Source organism: Polyodon spathula, chromosome 3 (genome assembly GCF_017654505.1).
Source record: "Polyodon spathula isolate WHYD16114869_AA chromosome 3, ASM1765450v1, whole genome shotgun sequence".
In the NCBI taxonomy this organism is placed as follows: domain Eukaryota; kingdom Metazoa; phylum Chordata; class Actinopteri; order Acipenseriformes; family Polyodontidae; genus Polyodon; species Polyodon spathula.
The window spans coordinates 47,232,410-47,249,647 of record NC_054536.1 but is presented as its reverse complement, the minus strand read 5'-3'; the positions used below and the strand labels follow the sequence as shown (position 1 = coordinate 47,249,647).

Here is a 17,238-nt window from a genome sequence, read left to right as displayed (position 1 = left end):
AATTGTTTTGATTCAGTGTTTGTTTGTCTGTTAGTCCACTGTTTGTTTAAGTGTTAGTCCATTTTGTTTGATCTCTGTATTTTGGCTAAAGTGCCATGTCCTGTGTGTTTTGTTTTTACAACCTTTTATTTTCTGTCTGTTCATTACTAAATGCTGAGACCAATTGCTCAGCTCCACCCAACTCCACCTCTCTTGTTTATTTCCTGGTTCCTGTTTCTGGTCTGACGTCACCCACTACAGCCATCTTCATTATAGAGGCTCAGAACAATTACATCCAAAATGGTTTAATAGATCAATTAAAAAAACAAATTCAGGGAAAAAAGGCACAGAGCATTTAAAAAGGGACCAAAAACAAAGTACACAGAAAGAGTACTTGGAACAGCAAACGCAAATCAAAAAGGAAGTTAGAAAGGCCAAGAGAGAAATAGAAATGAACAATGCTAAGGGAGATAAAACCAATTCTGAAATGTTTTTTCCAATATTATAACAGCAAGAAAACATTCAAAGAGGAGGTTAAATGTCTAAGCGATACAAAGGAGGATACAGACAACATGCCCCACATGTGATCCAGTTCCTATCCAGTTTTAAATAACTTTAGCATAACCGAGGCAGAAGTGTTAAAGGGACTAAGAGCTCTTAAAATAAACAAATCCTCTGGGCCGGATGAGATCCTCCCAATAGTACTCAAAGAAATGAAAGAAGTTATTTACAAACCACTAACCAAGATCATGCAACAGTCTCTTGACACAGGGGTTGTACCGACAGACTGGAAAATTGCAAACGTAATACCGATCCACAAAAAGGGAACAAAACCAAACCAGGTAACTACAGCTCAATAAGCCTGATTTCTATTATATGCAAACTTATGGAATCTATAATAAGATCCAAAAAGGAAAACTACCTATATGGTAACAGTGTCCTGGGAGACAGTCAACATAGTTTTAGGAAAGGGAGATCGTGTCTAACTAACCTGCTTGATTTTTTGAGGATGCAACATCGACAATGGATAATTGCAAAGCACATGACATGGTTTATTTAGATTTCCAGAAAGCTTCTGACAAAGTCCCTCATAAAAGATTAATTATCAAACGGAACACAGTAGGGATTTAAGGAAATACACGCACGTGTATTAGGGAGTGGTTAACATGTAGAAAACAGAAAGTACTGATTAGAGGAGAAACCTTAAAAAGGAGCGAGGTAACCAGTGGTGTACCACAGGGATCAGTACTACATAAGAAAGTTTACAAACGAGAGGAGGCCATTCGGCCCATCTTGCCTGTTTGGTTGTTAGTAGCTTATTGATCCCAGAATCTCATCAAGTAGCTTCTTGAAGGATCCCAGAGTGTCAGCTTCAACAACATTACTGGGGAGTTGATTCCAGACCCTCACGATTGTGTAAAAAAGTGCCTCCTATTTTCTGTTCTGAATGCCCCTTCGTCTAATCTCCATTTGTGACCCCTGGTCCTTGTTTCTTTTTTCAGGTCGAAAAAGTCCCTTGGGTCAACATTGTCAATACCTTTTAGTATTTTGAATGTTTGAATTAGGTCGCCACGTAGTCTTCTTTGTTGAAGACTGAACAGATTCAATTCTTTTAGCCTGTCTGCATATGACATGCCTTTTAAGCCCAGAATAATTCTGGTCGCTCTTCTTTGCACTCTTTCTAGAGCAGCAATATCTTTTTTATAGCGAGGTGACCAGAACTGAACACAATATTCAAGATGAGGTCTTACTAGTGCATTGTACAGTTTTAACATTACTTCCCTTGATTTAAATTCAACACTTTTCACAATGTATCCGAGCATCTTGTTGGCCTTTTTTATAGCTTCCCCACATTGTCTAGATGAAGACATTTCTGAGTCAACAAAAACTCCTAGGTCTTTTTCATAGATTCCTTCTCCAATTTCAGTATCTCCCATATGATATTTATAATGTATATTTTTATTTCCTGCATGCAGTACCTTACACTTTTCTCTATTAAATGTCATTTGCCATGTGTCTGCCCAGTTCTGAATCTTGTCTGGATCATTTTGAATGACCTTTGCTGCTGCAACAGTGTTTGCCACTCCTCCTATTTTTGTGTCGTCTGCAAATTTAACAAGTTTGCTTACTATACCAGAATCTAAATCATTAATGCAGATTAGGAATAGCAGAGGACCTAATACTGATCCCCATGTGTGGGGGTTGAATAGTTATGCAAGCAAGATATTTCAGTTTTTCATTTTTCTTAAAAATATTTCCCCAACATAAAACCAATGTCTAAACTAAACTAAACTAATAAAATGTGAAGACAATACAAACCAACTGGGTAGTAAACAAAGTGTGAAATAATGTAATGCGTTTAAAAGTAAAATTATAATTAATAAATTAATGTAAATTGTTTTTCACAGATTGACGTGTTAGCTTACATCACAGACTTGGGTTTATGTTAGGTTTTGTTGAAAAAAAGGTATTATGTCAGAAAAGATATATGAAGGCTTTAAGACCCTAGGGAGCATACTGATGTCAGCAGTGATCATCAATTTATCCTAATTGTTTAATTGTTTAATTGTTTAGCAGTTAAAGGTGGTAAAGTTGAGACAGTAGGGGGAAGGGAAATGTGAGGAAAACCTGCTGAGAGCCTGAGTGGACGCAGCGAAATACGGAGAAACAAAAGTAAGAAAGAAAAGAAATAAGTTTTGCGTATGTAATTCGGGGTAAACAGGAGTAGTCTGTCCCCGTTTAGAATGGGGCACCTTTAGTGTTTAGTTAGACCCAAAATGGGTTTAGGCCTTTCTTTTGATTTGTTTGCAACATCAGTGCAGTTGTTTTGGTTTCAAATAAAGCCACGCCCCGGCGTGTTTCATAATAAGTATGGCTTTTGCTTGGATTTATTCAAATATTCTACATCACACAAAGTCATTAACCTGGTAGACGTCAGTAAATTCATTAAATATGGTACCAGAAGTGGGGCTTTCATAAAGACCCAAACAAATGAAAGAGATTCTTCAGAGAATTCTGCAGGCTACAGCCGCACAGCAGCAAGTCACAGTTGTGCTGCAGGAAAATAACAGAATTCTTGCAGAACAAGCCGCACAAGATCGCCTCGAATGGCGCTCCATGGTTCACAGCTGGGTGCCAGTCGACCAGGAAGCCAGCAGCTATGGCTCAGGATCCGGTATAAGCCAGTCACTTTCTTCAAAAAATGACTGCAACGGATGATGTGGAAGCCTACCTGCTGGCGTTTGAGAGGACGGCTCAGTCGAACAGTGGGCAGGCATCATTGCCCCCTTTCTCAGTGGAGAAGCACAAAAAGCGTACTTTGACCTTGAGCCAAAGGACGCTGGGGATTACAAAGTTTTAAAAGGAGAGATTCTGGCAAGAGCAGGTGTAACCCCCGCTGTAGCACAGAGATTTTACGGCTGGGGGTATGAAGAGGGGAAAGCTCCCAGGTCGCAGCTGTTTGACCTGATTCACCTGGCAAGGAGGTGGTTAAAGCCTGAGGTGAACAATTCGGCACGAGTTGTGGAACTGTTGGTCCTGGATCATTTTTTACGGAAACTACCACCCCACTTGAGAAGGTTGGTAGCCCAAGGTAATCCACAATCTGCCGATGAAATAATTACTTTGGTCGAACATTATAGGGCCGCACTGGATATTGTTCGCCCAGTCTCACCCACCTCGTCCCGAAGGACCTGGCGATCACTGAACCCGAAGCCCCGTCATGAGCAAAGTTCCAGTAAGACCGAGTTTGGGTCAGGGGACGCTGAAGAGCGGTCTGGAACCGTGAAGGGACCTTGGGCTGGGGAAAGAAAAAGAATAGATGATGTAAAAAGATTTAATACTAACGAGGATCAATGTTACGAATGTCATGGTTGGGGACATATAGCCCGCTCCTATCCCCATAGGGAAAAAATAGAGCAAATGGAGTGTCACATGGTCAGTACGGAAAATAATTTGTTTACAGTTACTTATAGTGCTGGAGGTGACCTCATCCCTATAGAAATAGAGGGTAAAAACACTTTAGCTTTGTTGGATGCAGGTTGTGGCCAAAGTTTAGTCTCAGCTGGGCTGGTTAAATACTGTAAGATGTTAGATAACTCTGAAGTAAGGATTGTGTGCATACACGGAGATGTTAAGTCCTATCCAACTGCTCTAGTAGGGGTTAAATCCGGGTCACAAGAGGTGAAACTTAAAATGGGGGTGGTGGCCAGATTACCCTACCCTGTGGTCATGGGACGTGACTATTGTGAATTTGACAAACTAATTCAAGAGAGGGGGGTGTTGGTTTTTAATGAGGAGCAACCAGCGCCCTCTTCTGCAGAGTCTGACACAATGTCTGAATAGTTTCCCTTTGACCAGGATGTATGTGGGGACCCAGGGAAAACTTGTAAATCATGTAGTCAAAAACGGAGAGGTCAAGCCAAACCACAAAGACTCCCCGGGGGAAAGTGGACTGGGAAAAGTACTGACCAATCTCAGAGATCCGACAGAGGTACTGAGAGTGTAGAAGTTCTCCAAGATCTAGAACCGTCTCAGACTAGAGTGTGTGAAGATTTACAGCTTTCTCCTTTAGATTTTAAACAGGAGCAGGCTGCAGACTCTAATTTACAGTATGCCTACAGCCGGGTTGTGACTACCAATCAGAGTTACTGGGAAAACAGGGATGATGTCAGTGTACACCATTTTATTATTAAAGATGATTTACTTTACCGTGTAGATAAGTCTGTTGGGGGAGATCGGGTCGAACAATTGGTCCCCACGTAGTTTAAAGAGTTGGTGTTGCTCTTGTCTCATAGCCACTTGGGGGGGGGGGGGGGGGGGGGGGGGGGGGGGGGGGGACATCTAGGGATAACCAAAACTAGGGAAAAGATATTAAAAAGGTTTTACTGGCCAGGGGTATATAAAAGAGATGGAACAATTTTGCCAAGCCTGCCCAGACTGCCAGTTGGGCTCGGGTCAAAAGCCCAAACAGGCTCCCCTAATTCCTTTGCCTGTGATCAATGTTCCTTTTGAAAGAATAGCCATGGATATAGTTAGTCCCCTGGAAAAATCTAAAGCGGGTTACCAATATATTCCAGTAATTCTAGACTATGCCACTAGATATCCCGAAACCATTCATTTACGAAGCACCAGTAGTAAAACCATAGCTAAGGCACTCTTAGACCTGTTTGCAAGGGTGGGTATACCAAAAGAGATACTTACTGATCATGGGAAACAGTTCATGTCTCTATAATGAAAGAGGTCTGCTGTCTGTGTCGTATAAAAAAATTAAATATGTCTGTTTATCATCCACAATCAGACGGGCTTGTTGAACATTTTAATAAAACTCTTAAAAGTATGTTAAAAAAGGTAATACAGCAGGACGGGAAAGATTGGGGTGTCTTTCTTCCTTATTTGATGTTTGCTATAAGGGAGGTTCCACAGGTTTCGACTGACTTTTTTCCATTTGAACTTTTATATGGGAGGCAGCCGAGGGGTATTCTGGCTATAGCGCGAGAAATTTGGGAAGAAAAGCCCGCTTTAGGGGATAATGTGGTTGAATATGTACTGAAAATGAAAGATAGAATGGAGAAGGTTAGTGGTATTGTTAATGATAATTTAATTAAAGCACAGGGGAATCAAAAAAAAAAAAATTACAATACAGGAGTCTGGATCCAGGGAGTTTAAGGTGGGGGACAAAGTCCTTGTCTTGTTACCCTCAAACCTGGACAAGTTTCTTGCTAAGTGGCAGGGCCCCTACCAGGTCGTGGAAAGGATGGGGGATGTAAATTACAAGCTTTTTCAACCTGGAAAGAGAAAACCCTACCAAATTTACCACATTAACCTGTTAAAACCTTGGAAAGAAAGAGAAACATTGGTAGGGACAGTACAGCAGAGTGTTGAAACTGATTTGGGTACATTTCCACCCCCAGAGTAATACTACTTCATTAAACCTTGGAGAGGGTCTGACCTCCTCTCAGAAGGTGGAGATTAAAGCACTAGTTGAAAGAAATGCTGATGTGTTTTCCGAGGTACCAGGTAGAACAAATCTAGTAGAACACCACATTGTAACTCCCCCAGGCGTAAAAATTAAAAAGAAACCATACTGGATCCCAGAGTCTAAAATAAGAGTTTGAAAATGAAATAAAGGATAGAGGAAGAGTAGAGCAGTGACTGGTGCAGCCCTGTGTTAATGGTCCCAAAACCCGATTGAACCGTAAGATTTTGCATGGATTTCAGACTCGCCAATTAAATCGCCAAATTTGATGCATATCCTATGCCTTGTGTGGATGAGCTGTTGGAAAAGCTGGGCAAGGCAAAATTTATAACCACACTAGACTTAACTAAGGGATACTGGCAGGTCCCTTTGTCACCCAAGTCCAAAGAAAAAAAACTGCGTTTGCAACCCCGGATGGGTAGAAAGAGTGCAAAGAAGAGCGACCAGAATTATTTCGGGTTTAAAAGGCATGTCATATGCAGACAGGCTAAAATAACTGAATCTGTTCAGTCTTGAACAAAGAAGACTACGTGGCGACCTAATTCAAGCATTCAAAATTCTAAAAGGTATTGACAGTGTTGACCCAAGGGACTTTTTCAGCCTGAAAAAAGAAACAAGGACCAGGGGTCACAAATGGAGATTAGACAGAGGGGCATTCAGAACAGAACATAGGAGGCACTTTTTTACACAGAGAATAGTGAGGGTCTGGAATCAACTCCTCAGTAATGTTGTTGAAGCAGACACCCTGGGATCCTTCAAGAAGTTGCTTGATGAGATTCTGGGATCAATAAGCTACTAACAACCAAACGAGCAAGATGGGCCGAATGGCCTCCTCTCGTTTGTAAACTTTCTTGTGTTCTTAAGTTCTTATCAAAATTTTGCGAGCCCTGGAATAACACACGATGTCATTTTATAGGTTTAACGGTGAAGAGAATATTAGCACAGACAGGGAGATGTTACAAAAAGTTATCTAATTGAATTCAAAGACACTTTCTCATTATTATTGTATGTTACAGAAAATATACGTACATTTCAAACTTTGCACATCAAATTAGTTTATACAGGGCTTATTTGTATCCGGATATCTCATAGGGAGCTCAAAGTAAAATAAAACAGTAACAAAACTATAAAGAAAAGGTGCTGCACTTTGCAGCGATATTCCGGTCGCCCCTGCCCGTGCGACCCGGATCACCATCCTACGCTGCCGGCTAACTAGCCTGCTCTGATATACTAATCAGGGGTCTGCCCAAGGGTTCCCCGCCCTCACTGTCTCACTCTGAAACACAGTTTCTTTCTCTCCGACTGGTTCTCGGTCGTGGACCAGCACTTCTGCACTCTGGGCTCGTTTAAAAGGGCAGCCCTGAGGAAACAACAGAGCGTTCACTTATAGGGCTAACAATCTCCCCAAGACCCGCCTCTCAGCCATTCAGAGAGGGGGAAAGTCCACACACCCACTTTCCCACCTCCCCGTGTCACTGCCATGACTCACAGGCACCGTGAACACGCCAGCAGAGTCAGCACAGATCTCCCCCCGCTACATATCCTTCCCCTCAGAATGACACCACCGGTTCATTCGAAAATCCTACACTCCCATGCCATCCCGAGAGAAAAAGTCTGCGTTTTGATGCAGCTTTCCTGCTCGGTGGACTACCCTGAAGGCATAGGGCTGCAAGGCCAAGTACCACCGTGTGATTCTGGCGTTGCTATTTTTCATCCGGTGAAGCCATGCTAAGGGGGCATGATCTGTAACCAGGGTGAAGTGTCGCCCCAGGAGGTAGTACCGGAGTGACTCGACTGCCCATTTTACTGCGAGAGCAGTAGCATAATCCAGAATGACAAGTAGGTGGGTGTATCCTGCCGCACTCCTCTCTAATGGCCCAACTATGTCCATCCCAATAAGCTCAAACGGAGCTTCCACTAGGGGCAAAGGCACCAGCGGGGCTCGTGGAACGGCTCTAGGGCTGGCCTTTTGACATTCCCCACACCGCTCACAAAACCGTTTGACATCGCCATCCAGCCCCAGCCAGAAGAACCGTGACACAAGCCTTGCTTTAGTTTTATCCCTTCCCAAATGACCAGACAGGGGAATAGCGTGAGCCAGCTGCAACAAATCCTCCTTAAAGGGCTGAGGAATGAGCAACTGATGACGCACTTCACCGGTCTGGGGTAATTTATCAACATGGTACAGCAGGTCTCAATCAATTTCAAAGTGGGGGTACGTGGTGGCGCGTCTGGGCTCGAACACCCGACCATTAACCACCGCTGCTTGGTCAAAGAGCCTGTCTAGCACGTCGTCACGCCCTTGCTCGAGTCAGAAGTCACAGGAGCGAGCGAGCTAGGAAATCAGCTCCCATGGCTTCCGACTCAGAGTCAGGTCGATCCCGAGCAGAGGAAGCCGAGCCAGACCCCTGCGCTGGCTCCGCGACCTCCCCCCCGGACTCTTCACCAACCACCCCCACCTGAAACTTCTCTGACTCCCTCCATTGCCAGCCCTCATTCTTAGTGATCCGGCGCTCCCGTTTAGTTTTACGGGGTTTAAATTTATGGCAAAACCATTCTGGATCGCGAAAGGGAAAAATCTCTCCAATTACTTCCTCTTTCTTCGCCAATAAAGAGGACGGGGCTGTCAGGGCAACCAACCAATCTTTAAACTGCTCACAGTCCCCTCCCAGAACTACTGGTACTGGCAATTGAGGACATAATCCTACCTGCAACTGCGTCACCTGCTGGCCAATAGTCATACACACACTGATCTTGGGATAGGAGCGGACATCTCCATGAATACATTTAATATGCACCCGTCCCAATATACGTTTATGCCCCGGTAAGATTAGGCTCTCCTGTACTAGAGACTGACCACACCCTGAATCCAGGAGAGCCTGGGTTTTTGTACCATCCACTGTCACAGGAATAACAAAACCCGTGTGCTGAAGTGACTGAGGTAATTGAACGCGCCTACCTGGTCGGCTGAGGTCACATTCCATCACGGGGCAGTCCCGGGCGAGGTGGCCCACCTCCCTGCACGTCCAACACCTCGGTGGGCTGGTTTCTCTCCCCGAAGTTTTGGAAAGAGGGGGAAACACTGGAGCCATAAAAGGGGCTCGCCGATAAGGCGTCTGCGCGAGACCCCGGTCAGACACTGCAGCAGCCCGTGGGTATCCCCACCCTGCCCCAGTTCCCGGGCCGGGAGCTCCCGCTGACACCCCCAGACCAAATCCTGGACTACCCCTTCCCCCCTCCCTTCGCCCTCTCCGGGGACAGTTGAGGGGACGATCCAGTAGCCACACTCCTCCCTGCCTGGTACTGCTCCGCTGCCTGGTACTGCTCGGCTAGTTCGTCTGCCCGATCCAGAGTATCTGGTGCCTGTCGCTGGACCCATAGCCGAGGTCCCGGGGCCAGACACTCCAGAAACCGCTCCATCACGATCAGCTCCACCAACCTGGCTTTGGTGACCGCGTCCGGGTTCAGCCAGCCCATGGCGTAATCCTTTAGCCAGTGGGCAATAGCTCGGGGGTGCTCCCCCGCAGCAAACTGCTCCTCCCAGAAATTCTTCCAGTAGCCCTCCGGTGTGGTCCCCACGAGATTTAGGATGGCTGCCTTCAGCAGGGGGTAATCCAACATGTGCTCCGGGGACAGCGTCCTCACAGCTGCTTGAGCCTCCCCAGTGAGTTGTGGCAGCAAACAGCTAGCCCACTGGGCTTGGGGTCATTTTGGTGGGTCTCTGCAAGGAGTGGTCTGGAGCTGCGGGTCTAGCCGCCCCCTGCACTGCCGCGGTGAGCGTCTGGCGCAGGAGGTCCATCATCGCGGCAAACTGAGTAGCATCCATGCTAGTCTGCTCCTTCTGAATATGCACTGGTTGGGGCAATGCCAGTGAATTCCACTCTGACACCACGTGTGGAAGGGTGGTGGGTAATTTACTGACTCAGGAGAGAGACAGGTGAACTTGAAAACACCGCACAGGTGCCCAGTTTTATTTTGACGCAATGATTTCTTTTGGCCCGCAGAGGGCGCTGTTGGTCCATGGTCTGCTTACCAACTACGGTAAACAGAACCACAGGAATACCAAATAATGGTAAAATAGTGCTTCAAACAATAATTCAAGAATAGAAGGCTAAAAGAAAAAGGGAAAATAAAACAGTAACAAAACTACAAAGAAAAGGTGCTGCACTTCGCAGCGATATCCCGGTCGCCGCTGCCCGTGTGACCCGGACCACCGTCCTACGCTGCCGGCTAACTAGCCTGCTCAGCTATACTATTCAGGGGTCTGCCCATGCATTCCCCGCCCTCACTGTCTCACTCTGAAACTCCGTTTCTTTCTCTCCGACTGGTTCTCGGTCATGGACCAGCACTTCTGCACTCTGGGCTCGTTTAAAAGGGCAGCCCTGAGGAAACAACAGAGCGTTCACTTATAAGGCTAACAATCTCCCCAAGACCCGCCTCTCAGCCATTCAGACAGGGGGAAAGTCCACAAACCCACTTTCCCACCTCCCCGTGTCACTGCCATGACTCACAGGCGGTTGTTGGATGACTGTCGCCCTCTTCCTGCAGCACCGTGAACACGCCAGCAGAGTCAGCACAGATCTTCCCCTGCTACACTGGTATAGTAAGCAAACTTGTTAAATTTGCAGATGACACAAAAATAGGAGGAATGGCAAACACTGTTGCAGCAGCAAAGGTCATTCAAAATGATCTAGACACAATTCAGAACTGGGCAGACACATGGCAAATGACATTTAATAGATGGCAAATGACATTAATAGAGAAAAGTGTAAGGTACTGCACACAGGGAATAAAAATGTGCATTATAAATACCATATAGGATTTGTGACAAAAATATAACGAATCTTGGTTGCAAATCTCCCTCCCAACTTGTGAGGGCAATAAGCAGCAAAAAGTAGAGTCCTTTGGACGGCTGGCCTGACAGTTCTTCCCCAGGGTCGGGAAGTCGGTCATTCTTGAAGAAGCCAAGACTCCCTTACAAGAACGTACTGTCTGGGGCAAACGACGTAGCAGCTGCAGATTGTAGAGACAGCTGCACTCTTTTACCAAGAGGTCATGCGTGACAGCATAAAAGGGGATGGAGAATCGCAACCTACTCCTTCGCTTGGTTTTGCATTTGAACTAGAAGAACCGTGAGACACAGTAACAACTGATATAAAAATAATATTACTGTGTTTTGTTTGTGCTTGTTAGTAATTGTCTTTGTTTGTGAATCGCCAGATGGCTAACACGTATCCAGAGCTGTTGCCTTGGGCCAGCACAAAGCCGGAACAGCACTTCACCACAGCAACTGAAATAAACTTATCACCCACTAGAGCAATACTGCATGCATTTGGACTGGTGACCGTGTCCAGTATTATTACTGTGGGGCAAATAGCGTGTATTTATTATTTAATCCCATCTAACAATGTGGTGAAGCTATAAAAATGGCCAACAGATGCTTCGATATATAGTGTTGAATTTAAATCAAGGGAAGTAATGTTAAAACTTTACAAAGCATTAGTCAGACCTCATCTAGAATATTGTGTTCAGTTCTGGTCACCTCATTACAAAAAGGATATTGCTGCTCTAGAAAGAGTGCAAAGAATTATTCCGGGTTTAAAAGGCATATCATATGCAGACAGGCTAAAATAACTTAATCTATTTATTCTTGACCAAAGAAGACTACACTGCGATCCGATTCAAGCATTCAAAATTGTGAAAGGTATTGGACATTTGATAAAGGGGCATTCAGAACAGAAAATAGAAGGTACTTTTTTTACACAGAGAATTGAGGGTCTGGAATCAACTCCCCAGTAATGTTGCTGAAGCTGACACCCTGGGATCCTTCAAGAAGCTGCTTGATGAGATTCTGGGATCAATAAGCTACTAACAACCAAACGAGCAAGATGGGCCGAATGGCCTCCTCTCGTTTGTAAACTTTCTTATGTTATTATGTTCTTATATTTATTCAATGTAAAAAGTGTCTGTTTAATAATGTCCCTTTTCATCGTAGCACTGACATATCTGTCTTTTTCCTATAGGCCCGGTTTTGGGTACAGGTGATGCGGGATTTGCGCAATGGTGTTAAGCTGAAGAAAGTGCAGGAGAGACAGTACAACCCTCTTCCCATAGAGTTCCAACTCACTCCATATGAGATGCTGATGGATGACATCAGGTCCAAGAGGTACACGCTACGCAAAGTCATGGTGAGTCTCAGTAATGCTAGTTATTTAGCCTAGAAGTGCTGTGGCTTATCTGAAAAAGTGAGTGAGTGATACAACTTATAAATGCGAGACGAGAATGGAAAGGGGAAGCATGAACATGTGAACTGCTAGTTTTTGTATTTATTATTTTATTTAATTCCAGTATGAGACAAAAATTCAATAAATACATAAATGCAATTAATTTGTACATAAGAACATAAAGTTTACAAACGAGAGGAGGCCATTCGGCCCATCTTGCTCGTTTGGTTGTTAGTAGCTTATTGATCCCAGAATCTCATCAAGCAGCTTCTTGAAGGATCCCAGGGTGTAAGCTTCAACAACATTACTGGGGAGTTGATTCCAGACCCTCACAATTCTCTGTGTAAAAAAGTACCTTCTATTTTCTGTTCTGAATGCCCCTTTATCAAATGTCCAATACCTTTCACAATTTTGAATGCTTGAATCGGATCGCAGTGTAGTCTTCTTTGGTCAAGAATAAATAGATTAAGTTATTTTAGCCTGTCTGCATATGATATGCCTTTTAAACCCGGAATAATTCTTTGCACTCTTTCTAGAGCAGCAATATCCTTTTTGTAATGAGGTGACCAGAACTGAACACAATATTCTAGATGAGGTCTTACTAGTGCATTGTACAGTTTTAACAATACTTACCTTGATTTAAATTCAACACTTTTCACAATGTATCCGAGCATCTTGCTAGCCTTTTTTATAGCTTCCCCACATTGTCTAGATGAAGACATTTCTGAGTCAACAAAAACTCCTAGGTTTTTTTCATAGATTCCTTCTCCAATTTCAGTATCTCCCATATGATATTTATAATGTACATTTTTATTTCCTGCGTGCAGTACCTTACACTTTTCTCTATTAAATGTCATTTGCCATGTGTCTGCCCAGTTCTGAATCTTGTCTAGATCATTTTGAATGACCTTTGCTGCTGCAACAGGTTTGCCACTCCTCCTACTTTTGTGTCGTCTGCAAATTTAACAAGTTTGCTTACTAACCAGAATCTAAATCCATTAATGTAGATTAGGAATAGCAGAGGACCTAATACTGATCCCTGTGGTACACCGCTGGTTACCACACTCCATTCTGAGGTTTTTCCTCTAATCAGTACTTTCTGTTTTCTACATGTTAACCACTCCCTAATCCATGTACATGTGTTTCCTTGAATCCCAACTGCGTTCAGTTTGAGAATTAATCTTTTGTGCGGGACTTTGTCAAAAGCTTTCTGGAAATCTAAATAAACCATGTCATGAAATGTCTTCATCTAGACAATGTGGGGAAACTATAAAAAAGGCTAACAAGATGCTCGGATACATTGTGAAAAGTGTTGAATTTAAATCAAGGGAAGTAATGTTAAAACTGTACAATGCACTAGTAAGACCTCATCTTGAATATTGTGTGCAGTTCTGGTCACCTCGCTATAAAAAAGATATTGCTGCTCTAGAAAGAGTGCAAAGAAGAGCGACCAGAATTATTCCGGGCTTAAAAGGCATGTCATATGCAGACAGGCTAAAAGAATTGAATCTGTTCAGTCTTCAACAAAGAAGACTACGTGGCGACCTAATTCAAGCATTCAAAATTCTAAAAGGTATTGACAGTGTCGACCCAAGGGACTTTTTCAGCCTGAAAAAAGAAACAAGGACCAGGGGTCACAAATGGAGATTAGACAAAGGGGCATTCAGAACAGAAAATAGGAGGCACTTTTTTACACAGAGAATCGTGAGGGTCTGGAATCAACTCCCCAGTAATGTTGTTGAAGCTTACACCCTGGGATCCTTCAAGAAGCTGCCTGATGAGATTTTGGGATCAATAAGCTACTAACAACCAAAATGGGCCGAATGGCCTCCTCTCGTTTGTAAACTTTCTTATGTTCTTAACAAAACGTAGTTGAAACCAGAGACGCATTGAATAGTGGCAGTAATGGGAAGCTGCAGGATGCAGCAACTTTCATTTGTAGTTTTATTAAGTGTTTTATATTCCTTTTTTCCTTTGTGCATTCTGTTTTGACTTATTTGCGCTAGAACTGAATAAGGAAGGAACGTTTTACTATCATTGGTAGCGTTCCTATGCAGTGCAACAGTGCCCTCTGCTGTATGAAATAAATCAATGCACACCAGTAATGTATTCAACTTCATTTCTGTCTCCTGTGTCAGTGAATTCCCCACACCCTCTCACAACCCCCCATAAATTAGCAAAACAATTATGATACCCAGACTCCTATAGTAATGCTCAGCTGTGCATTATCTGATCACTGTGCACCTGAATATTTAAACATTATAGTAAAATAAAGTATCCAGTACTATACAATCCTAACCTTTTGTAGTTACCCGACAGGCTGCTTTGCAAAGCCACAGAAAGCTTTAAAAAAAATAAATAAATAAAAATCTTAGCAATCTTTCACTTCCACTGGACAATGCAGTTCACACTGTCTCTCTAGAGCAGGATGATGAGCACAGAGGTGCACAAACATGTTGGATGTATTTCCTTTTTTTGCAGCAATTTGTTTCTTGCAGGTTCGGCACACTGGAAAGCAATCCGATTACCACGCCATCTGCATTCTTTTTGAAGCCAAAAAACGCCCACACTGATGATTGATGTATTTATTTATTTTGTTTAGTTTTTTTTTTTTTTTTGCTGGTGTAAATAAAATCTCATCACCTAAATCTGATTCTTTTAAGCACAGCTTGCTTGATTGCAAAACCTGCAGGCTGCCATTATTTATTTGTTTATTTACTTTTTTGCTGTTTATTTTATTTATTTTGTAGCACTTCTTTGATGTTGCTTTTTCACATATGCTTTTCCATGTGCAGTATGTTTCCTAGCTATAGCAAGCTCATAGACGCACAAGCTTCCACGATGTTTAAATCACAGCTAGCAAATATGCATTGCTGAGTTAAGTAAACTATTGGTGAGGAAAAGTAAAATATTAGCTGTTAAGTAAAAAAAAAATTACATTTGATTAAAATTTCAAACATTTAGTCATTTAGCTTCAAAGGTTTTTATTAATTTACACCCCCTGTATTTTTTTAATTATTATTTTTTATAACTGTCCAAGCAGTGGTAAGCTCCAGATATTTTAGTGAATTTTACATTATTTCACTTGTCTAGCAACTAAATAAGGACTAATTGTACAGCTTTTAAATTTATTTTTAGAACCAGTTCTCCATTGATATTATACTTGCTTAATGACACTGTGACAGGCTGGCGAGTGGTGACGCTAGGCCAGGTGCAGGAAGAATGGTGCAATGGCACTTGTGCAGTTTTATTTTCAAATAACAAAAATAAATAAAAGATTTTAGCAAAAAAGACTTGCTCACAGAGCACAAAAATAAAACAGGTAAACAAAAACAAATAACGAACACACAAACACACAGGTCAGGCTGGGCAGATCGCTTTCACTGATCCTGTTTGGTATTTTAAATTTCTCTCTCCCTCCTCCTCTGAACACCCCACCCGGAATGCAGAGAGCTGCAGGTTTTTTTTTTAATTATTCCTTATTTATTTAGTTTTTTCATTTTGGCACAATCATTTCACTCTATTTTTTCTCATTGATCACCAATCATACTATAAAGGGGGGACACTGCCGCTGGTGAATTAGATTATCTACTAACTAATCTGCTGGTTAGATCAGTGTAGAATCAAAGACCTGGCAGCTGAATAACCCATTCAAATTAACATCCTCTAAAGAGGTTGCTAAATAGGTGAATATTTAACTAATTAAATTAAATAAATAAAAGTAAAAAAAGTAAAGTAAATTCCACAGCTGCATAGCGAAGCAACGGTACTTTCTGGAATGGGAACAAAGTTTGCATACCTCTAGTCATGCCCCTGTTTCCGGCAATAATAGTCCGTCACACAGCTCATTTGAGGTCAATGAGATTTTTTTTTTTTGCTCAAACAACAACCAGGGGCTCGATTCTTATTGCGAGATCGTAAGTTTAAATATGATGGGTCTTTCGATCAGCTATCACCTGCAATTTGTGTAAACAGCGTTATATAGAATCGCTATATAGAACGACATTGTATGAGATACAAAAAAAACACAGGTCTTTCAGGTGACCAAATTACAACTACTGTATATAAAAACAAATCTGTTTATATTTTAATGGCTCGCTGTGGGATGCAGGACATATGGTTTGGCAACAAAAATATAAATACAACGACGAGCATGCCCACTATAGAAATAGAAAGATACATTTTCGACGTTAAACTTAAATAATTTTATTAACTATGCACATTACAAACATTTAATTATTGAACAGATTATCCAGTATTTATATCAATGTGTATAATGAGGCACGGAATCGATCAGAAAATAGATTTTCGATTTAAATCGTAGCAGCCCTATGATTTAACCCTGAAGCCATCCTTAACACTCTCGTTCCAAAGCCAGAGTTTTGCAGATCCACAACATTCAGGTCGATAGAACTGTGTAAAAGTATAGGGAGTAGCCCACACCGCTGCATTGCAAATGTTTGTGAGAGACACTGGAACAAAGCCCATGAAGCTGCCATGCCCCTTGTGGAATGGGCAGTGAGCTTTTCTGGAGGGGTCAAGTTGGCTCGCTCGTACTTGACTGTGTCTAGCATCCATTTGGACAGCTTCTGCTTAGACAGGGCATTACCATGGGACTTTGCCCCATAAGACAAAAAAGTGTTCAGACTGCCTCCAACTCTGTGTTCTGTTCACAAAAAGGGGTCCTGGGCCTGTGGTAGCAAATTGCTAGGGCTGCTGCTTGGCTTGTGGCTTAGCCTGAGGCTTTTGCCTACGTGCCTGATGGTGGAACTTGTTTAAGTTAAAGTTCACGAGCTGGTTATGAAAACCCTTTCTGGCCGTAACAGCCAGCTGTGCCAGTCTGAGGCTGCTGGAGCCTTGGCCAGCAGTTTCCCACTGGTTTTGCACACTGGGGCTCCTTTGTGGACTCTCTTATGCGCTAAGTGTTGTAGTATCTCATCTACCGCAGGTCCAAATGTATGCCCACTCACTGTGGTCTGCCCACTCACTTTTACATGCACCAGTCCCAAACAGGAAGAGTACATGCCATCTATATCCTCTATTGGAAGATTGGCCTTG

At 42.9% G+C, this 17,238-nt stretch overlaps 1 protein-coding gene across 1 annotated transcript in view; it reads right to left on the bottom strand.

Annotated features, from left to right (window-relative positions):
- Window positions 1-17,238, bottom strand: part of spire1a (spire-type actin nucleation factor 1a) — a 245,118-nt gene that overhangs the window by 146,098 nt on the left and 81,782 nt on the right. Inside the window, exons 6-7 of the mRNA XM_041241878.1 lie at window positions 7,224-7,316; window positions 3,657-3,778 (exon numbers count right to left, since the gene is read on the bottom strand). Of these exons, the coding sequence (XP_041097812.1) occupies window positions 3,657-3,778; window positions 7,224-7,316 (215 nt within the window). The remainder of the gene's footprint in view (window positions 1-3,656; window positions 3,779-7,223; window positions 7,317-17,238) is intronic.